The 8,258-nt window shown below is 37.7% G+C and overlaps 1 protein-coding gene across 10 annotated transcripts in view; it reads left to right on the top strand.

The window, feature by feature from the left end:
* LOC138325341 (splicing factor, proline- and glutamine-rich-like) overlaps nucleotides 1-8,258 on the top strand; it is a 64,147-nt gene that overhangs the window by 39,411 nt on the left and 16,478 nt on the right. For 7 of the 10 annotated variants that reach the window (XM_069270994.1, XM_069270984.1, XM_069270944.1 and 4 more), the window contains exons 1-7: nucleotides 38-594; nucleotides 2,699-3,000; nucleotides 5,142-5,434; nucleotides 6,107-6,191; nucleotides 6,699-6,843; nucleotides 7,183-7,368; nucleotides 7,763-7,870. In XM_069270994.1, the coding sequence (XP_069127095.1) occupies nucleotides 103-594; nucleotides 2,699-3,000; nucleotides 5,142-5,434; nucleotides 6,107-6,191; nucleotides 6,699-6,843; nucleotides 7,183-7,368; nucleotides 7,763-7,870 (1,611 nt within the window). In that variant the 5' untranslated portion in view covers nucleotides 38-102. Of the gene's footprint in view, nucleotides 1-36; nucleotides 595-2,698; nucleotides 3,001-5,141; nucleotides 5,435-6,106; nucleotides 6,192-6,698; nucleotides 6,844-7,182; nucleotides 7,369-7,762; nucleotides 7,871-8,258 lie in introns of those variants that run through there. The other 3 variants (XM_069270975.1, XM_069270948.1, XM_069270965.1) reach the window with 2 other exon arrangements.

Raw genomic sequence — 8,258 nt, 5'->3', positions numbered from 1 at the left:
ATTATTATAATGTACTCAGGCTTCATAAACTGATCACGTGACTTATTAACATAAGCACGCTGCCATTTTATTTGGAAGGAAGGGGAGACAAAGCAACTAACGATGTCCGAGAAAACGCCAACCAAAGCGGCCACGCCGGTTAAGAAAGACACAACAGAAAACAAAACACCAACGCCGAACAAAAACAAACCTCCTCAAGATGGGAATAAACATCAAGATCACCCTCCAAACAGAGGAGGCCGGGGAGGTGGCCATCATCATGGCGGTGATCGGGGTGGACATGGAGGCCAACGCCGTGGTGGCGGAGGAGGGGGAGGCCGAGGAAGATTTAACAATAATCGTAACTTTTCACAAGGTGGAGGGGGCGGAGAACGCCACTCTAATATGCAACACAAAAAACAACAAGACCAAGAATCTACTGAGGAATCTTCTGGGCCTAAAGAAGACTTGAAATTCACAGGACGCTGTCGACTCTTCGTCGGCAACTTGACACCCGACATAACCGAAGATGAATTCAAAGCCATGTTTACAAAATATGGTGAAATATCAGAACTGTTTGTCAACGGCTCAAAGGGATTTGGATTCATTCGTATGGTATGAATTATATAAGCGCTGCGAGTGTGTATTGTATTTGGTGTGTGTTGGGCGGGGGGGGGGGGGGGGGGGGTACTCCAACAATGTTAGAGGTATAGCACGACGAGACACTTTTGGAACATTACGTCGTGTCTAACCTCTAACTTCCGATAGGCCATTTACCCGATGCTGAGGGTAACATTTTCAAAGTTTGGATTGTGACAATATAAAACGTTTAAATCATATATAAATCGTCATCAATGTCAAATACCTACCTCTTTTTATAAATCAACAAGTATTTTGACAAAATCAGCAGTAAAATCCATCTAAAACAAATATTTACATCTCCTAACGTAAACTTTCATGACCTAGACAAAACTTCATGATGAAAGCGATCCAGGCGGTAAATAGAAAAAAACGAATTGCAAAGTCCCCAAAACGCTTGATCTGCCTTTACTTTTACTTGCATGCTGCCCGCTTGAATTCACGTTCCGTTTTTTGTAGTAACCAGCCGCCATATTTAAAACTAGGTCAAAATGTTACGGAAGGGATTCATCATATCTAATCTGCTAAAATACTATTTTATGAGGCCCCAAGTTATGGTTTTCCTAGATAAATGGGATAATTAATACATAAACTGTAAGTACACGTCAATGTTATCACTGTTCGAGCAAGAAATAATGATATTATTGCACTTTTCATTCCGCCTTCATCTGACGTCGGAAGCTGCATCAAAGAAATAGGCCTTCGGAAATGAGAGTCGACAGTCAGCAAAGTAACGTCCGATAAAAAAACGGCTGACCAGTCGACTCTCATGTTATGGGAGTAGGGGGGGGGGTGCTTTGTAAATAAGAACTGGGCTAACAATTCAAAAACCGGCTAAATCAAATTAAACATTCAAGGAATGATTTTTATTTTTTGTTGTTTACTGGTGTGTAAACTGCATTTTTTGTACATTTAGTTGAAATGGCGCGCGCCATGTTGAAATTTCTGTACAAAAAATGCAGTTTACACACCAGTAAACAACATTCCTAATATTTACATTTCAACCGACCATTTCATTTAAATTTAGTGTTCCGGTGAATAAACCTTTGTTTTTTCAACATTAAATGATTGATGGAACAGCTGAGTAATTGATGGAATCGCGAAACAGCTTGCTCCAATTTGGCGGGAACATATGTCAAGTTCCAGGAGTAAATGAAATCCAATTTCACAATAACTTTATCATTTTTAATCCATTTATTCCATGTTTTCATTTTTTTATGTTTTTAATATTAACACAATGCTTTCCATTGTATTCAAACTGATGTTGATATCGAACCCTTGTAATGGCATATATTTGGGCCTAACCGGATGCGCATTCACATAAGGGCGGAAGTCAGTGTTTTGGTTTGTGTTCTTGCGCAGCAGCCCCTCTGCGTTTACGCAAGTGTAAACGATTGCCCGGTTAGTAAGGTTATATAGGAAAGTGAAAACGGAAATGTAAATATTAGAATATAAACACTCCCTGTACCATAGCACACGCTTTCAATATCAACATAATCTTCAACACGGTGAAGGAGGTTGATAGCCTGGTAGACGTGTGCAATTTACCGCGGATTAGTCCCAACTTGGGTTATTAGACCTATGGTGTTACAAAAGTAATGTCAAATGGTGATGTCGTAATCACCGGATGGTGGGACTAATCCACTGTAAATTGTACTTTAGGATCTTGAAACCCACATATTGGGGTTTACCCATGGTGGTTGAAAGAAAACTGAGAGTATATTCTTAACCATCAAGATTAAATTTGCACCTCGGTTTATGTGTGTTGAAAAGGTTATTGCGTTCAACTTTATTAAATAATTATACTAAACATAGGCTGGTTTAACTTTACATACAATATGGAAGTCTCCTGTTGGTGGCTTCTCTGACCTGTTTAAAACAGTATAGAGTCTTTATGGTACATGTGTCTAACATATTGATGTTCCAGTTAGGTCAGCTTAGCAGGGCACAGCACCACTCATTTCCTAGCACCCTGTCCTTTTTCTGAATTCCCTATATATTCTAGATAAAAAAAATAAAGAAGATCGAGAAATATTCATACCTAGACAAAAACTTGACCAGCATGTCTCACTTTTTACAGGATTACAGAAATAATGCTGAAGCAGCAAAGGCTGCTTTAGATGGAACACAGAGGAAAGGCCGCAGTCTGAGAGTAAGATTTGCCAATCACGGTGCTGCTGTCCGCGTGAAGAACCTGTCTCCATTTGTATCCAATGAACTGTTGCATCAATCCTTCTCCCAGTTTGGCGACATTGAAAGAGCCATCGTTTGTGTTGATGATAGAGGCAGATCAAATGGAGAGGGCATTGTAGAATTTGCTAGGAAACCAGGTGCCAGTCAGGCTATGAAAAGAATCAACGAGGGAGTTTTTCTGATGTCCGCGTAAGATTTGTTCTTCGCAAATAATTATTGGTTTAGATTAAAGAATTAAGAACATTTCTCAGTCTGTGTTGAAATTGCATGCACACAGATGTTTCAAGCTTATGATATTTGAATATCTCTTACTTTTTCTATGAAAAACTTTGATACCAATGTATAATGTGCAGTTTACTGAGGAACAGCATAGTAGAACAATGGGTCTGATTAAGTGCAATGTCAAGTTGGTATCTTGTATCTTTGAGTGATACTACTAGGGTTTGAATGATAATAGTTAAACTACCGTATTTTCCGGAGTATAAGCCGCTACTTTTTTCCCTGAAAATCGGGAGTGCGGCATATACACCAGTGCGACTTATCTGTGGACGAAAACCAAAATCTGACGATGTTTTGGCATTATTACGTCGTGATTCACATGTGAAAATCGTAAGTTTTACTCGCCAGTTTTGTAAAGTTATACATCGAACAAATCACTGTAAAAGTGTTTAAAAGATAAAATATGCAATGAAAATATATTAACGATGAAAATGATTACATATCAGATGCATATTCATTCGTAAAATTGTTTAATTCAAGGAAAATCCGCCGACTGAAACGTGTTTGTTTACTAGCGCAACACAATAGCGGTTTAGTAAAGTTATACATCGAAAATATCACTGTAAAAGTGTTTAAACGATATAATATGTGATGAAAATATAATAAAGATAAAAATAATAACGTACCAGATACATGTTCAATCGTAAAATTGTTTAATTCATGGAAAATCGGCCGACTGAAGCGTGGTTGTTTACAGTCACAACACAATGGCGGACTGATTTCGCTATCGATTTGCTGCAGGATCGTTACCAAGAAAATAATAACTAAAACGTCAAAAACCATCAAATATCAAACAATAAGTTAAATATATTATTTAAATATTATTTGAGTGAAAGAAATGTCCGCAGACAGGGAAAAAACAATCTTCTGAATGACTGCTAAATATAACTTGCACACGTGTTACACACGGTCAACATGTGTATTTCTCAGAATCCTGTCGCTGTGACTTCAATGAAATAATCGGCAGTCAAGTTTATAGTGTGAATTACATGTAATATAGGACATTATAGCGATGTTAAAAAGCACCAAACAGTCGTATAAAACATCATTTAATCGATCTCTGCAGCGGCAAACACCACGAAATCACATCCGGAAGTTTACAAAAATAAGGCTTCGGTGAATTGCATCATGGGATGGCAAGTTGAGAGAGAACACTCTAAACGAAGTCAATTTTAGGTTAATGATAGTCTTGATAATAAAGTAATCCTATACACATCAATATAATTAATACGCGAAGTATATCAAAATAGATATAAAAGAAAATCGTATGCATATTGAGGAAAGTATTTTAACCGGCATGTTGAAATATGAGAGAGAGTAAGCGTGAATTCGTACGGCCGCCATGTTTGTTTACACACAAGAAGTCTTACGTAATGGCAGAGTAAACAACGAACAGAAACATGACCAAATCAATTTTGCTAAAGATATTTACATCATTGTGAGTTTTATTTGTTATACATTTACAGAACAAGTTTACAGACAGTTTTCGTGATTCTAATCGATCGATAAGCATTACCGTGCTTCATTAGAGATCGATCGTATACACAGAGGGTTGCGTGGGTGCATGGGCCTAACTTTTGGTTGCGGCTTATGTAACGGTGCGTCTTATGTGTGTACAAAACCTGAAAAAATCGTAAAAAAGGCCTCTGCGGCTTGTACACAGGTGCGACTTATTGTCCGGAAAATACGGTACTGATAAATTACTATCGTATTTTCCGGAGTATAAGCCGCGACTTTTTTCCCTGAAAATCGGGAGTGCGGCTAATACACCAGTGCGGCTTATCCGGGGACGAAAACCAAAACGTGACCACGTTTTTGCATTATTATGTCGTGATTCATATGTGAAAATCGTAAGTTTTACTCGCCATTACTGGGCCTAACTTTTGGGTGCGGCTGATATAACGGTGCGTCTTATACGTGTACAAAACTTGAAAAAATTGTAAAAAAAGGCCTCTGCGGCTTATACACAGGTGCGGTTTATTGTCCGGAAAATACGGTAAATTATTCAGATTTTAATGTCTTACCAGCTATCTTTCATTACTTGCATAAAGGTACCCAAGACCTGTGTTTGTTGAGCCTTTGGAGCAAAAAGATGAAGAGGATGGTTTGCCAGAAAAGTTCTTGCCAAGAAATGAGCATTGCAGAAAAGATCGCGAAAAGGAGCCAAGGTTTGCCCCACCTGGATCTTTTGAATTCAGGTTTGCACAGAGATGGAAGGAACTAGATGAGCTTGAGAAGCAACAACATGAAAGAGTGAAGAAGGAAATGGAAGAAGCAAGGGTCAAATTAGAGGCAGAGATGGAAGGTGCTATGTACGAATTCCAAGCTGAACAGATTAGAGCAGGTGGGTTTTCATAGGTGAATTAGAAGTCAAAGAGCAGATTTATTAACTTAGACCAAACTAAATTCTTTTAAATTGAAGACGCCTGCAAATCACAGCTTTAAGGAAAAGTTTCTCTGGCATGTGTATAAAGGTGAATAATTAATGTTTAACAGGGTGATAAAATGAATTACATATTTGAGCAAGTTTGATAAAATAGTGTATATATTTTAGTAATTGATTCATAAATTTTCAAAGCGTTTGTCTCTGTGTCTGATAACTTCTAAAACTAAGCCTAATTACCAAGGTAAAAGTTCTGTTGTGTAAAAATGTTCCATTGCATTGGACAAATTCACGTATCATGGGATACCTGATCAGTTTATGTGGGACTATTATTTCTATTGGTGCTGAAAATATGTCAAAAGATGGTATCCCATGCTAACATCATTTCACCTGGCAAATTACAAATAGTTCTGTTCCAGCACCACTGGAGATACTAGTCCCGCACAAACGTTATCAGGTTTCACTTGGTAGATGAATTGGTTCAATTAGAGTTATTTAATTTTTACACACCAAAGTGTATCTGGAGTGATTGAGTCAAAAGTCATTAAGGTTCTGTGGTATATTTGTTAAAAAAAATTTGCACCAAATGCCTGAATATTTCACACTAACATGTGTATTTTCCATGTCATGCAGATTTGTTAAGACAACAAGAAGAACTCCAAAGAATTGAAGAGATGAGACAGGAACAGATGAGGCGCAGACAAGAAATGGACATGCGGTAGGTTTAATGTAGTGTTATTTTAATAGTTCAGGATAGCACATGGACATGGTTCAATAATTTATAAGAATTGAAAAGATTTTGCTGACGAGTTTATGGCATCAAATTTGGATTAAAACTACAATAAAATTGGCAGGATAATTGTATATATACTGAAGGAATAAAAAATTGAGAGAATAAAAATCCCATATTAATTTTATATGAGCATCACTCATGATCAACTATTCTGTCTTTGCATATTGGAGTTGACTGCGCATGCGGGTAGGTATTGATTATGGCAAGATCATTTTGTGAGCAAACAGACAGAAAACTCTGTAAAATGCATAATATGAAACAAAATTGTGTGTTGTGATATGAATATGTTGATATTCAATAGTACAGTTGTTTAAATAAATTTATAAAAAAAATGTTGTAATGAAGTTGAACATCTTGAAATAAAGTTCTTGGTCCAAGATCATTTTACCAAACAAAACACGGACAATTGTTTTAATGGGTATATTTGGTCAGTAATGGCAATAATTTCAGGCGCCAGGAAGAAAACCGGATGGTACGAGAAGAGGAGGAAAGACGGCGTGAGATGATAATGAGAGGAGACGCAGGTGGTATGAGAGGAGGACGAGGACCAATGGATCGTGGCAATCAAATGGACCAGGTAAGTCACAAAATATATTTATCATAACTATTGTAAGTAGCAACTGTGTTTTGAAGGATGGTCGACTTTGTTTTATCTTGTAAATAACCAACCACAGCAGCCCAGTGTAAGGTCTGCAACCCATTGTAAACAGAGTGGGTGGATGATGAAGTTATGGTTTCTTTCATCTCTACACCTAGTATTTTAACTGAAACAGCCCATCCAGATAACACCAGTACAAACATAATGTAGTTCCATTTCAATAATTGCATTTGAATGACCGCAGGAGACATATATTTGTAAATTAATGTGTTAGCTGTTCTTTGTCTTCAGTTAATATGTTTTGATATATTCCTACAGGGAATGCGCGGTGACAGTATGCGTGGAGATGGTATGCGAGGTGAGGGAGGAATGCGTGGAGAAGGCATTCGAGGTGAAGGAATGAGAGGCGACGGTATGAGGGGTGAAGGACAGCGGGGTCGTTCTGGTGGACCTCCACCTGTACCACCACCCCCAGCCCCTCCTGCTGCTATGGGTATCGAAAATGTAAGTTGCACATTGACATCATTATGTCAACAACATCATTTTAAATGTTATTGAGGATCTGGCCCACAAATTATATTTTGCATAGAACATAATTGCAGTTTGAATATTTTTAGAGAGAAACATTATTGAAAGGGAGCAAAATGGCTGTTTTGCAAAACATCTGGTCTGGTAGTACCTCAAGACTTATAAAACTTATTTAATGATAAATGATATAGAATAAACAGAAAATTATACCAGCTATTTTGGAGTTTTGGGGCTAAGTTGATATTTTCACAAAATAGTTTAATGTACTTTGACTATGGTACTGCCTGTTGTACTCTCTGCAAGAATTTGTATCAAAGATGTACATTAAAATATGGTTCATGGTAACAACATTTGTGCATGACAACAACAGAGACAACAAAATGAGGGATCCATGGGTGGAGGATTTGGAGGATCTGGTGGCAACCAGGGGTCAATGCAAGGTCAAGGACAGGGAATGGGAGGTCAAGGTCAGGGAATGGTATGTATTTGTTTGTTCTGTGTTTGTTCTCTTTTATTCAGTGGGCAGAATGCTGCATTGTGTGTGCACTTGTCACACTTTAAACTTGGACTTTGTATGGAAACATGACACTATCCTGATGAAGCGACCGGAAAGCATTTGTTACCTTGTGTCACAAATGTGTTATATTGTCACAGTGTCCATTTATGGACTTCATCCTCTCATCTATGAGGAGTATAGATTTATGATACAGAAATTGATTATGGTTCACACACATTATGAGTGCTCATCCATTCATGACCAAACCTGGATAGTCTTACGAATATTTTTGAGTGCTACTAGCACAGAAGCTGTATTTCTGAAATATTTCCGTGAGATTTCAAGCTTGTTTAAGGTTTTGTGTCCCTTG

This window comes from Argopecten irradians, chromosome 1 (assembly GCF_041381155.1).
Source record: "Argopecten irradians isolate NY chromosome 1, Ai_NY, whole genome shotgun sequence".
In the NCBI taxonomy this organism is placed as follows: Eukaryota; Metazoa; Mollusca; class Bivalvia; order Pectinida; family Pectinidae; genus Argopecten; species Argopecten irradians.
This window is presented reverse-complemented; position numbering and strand designations above follow the sequence as displayed.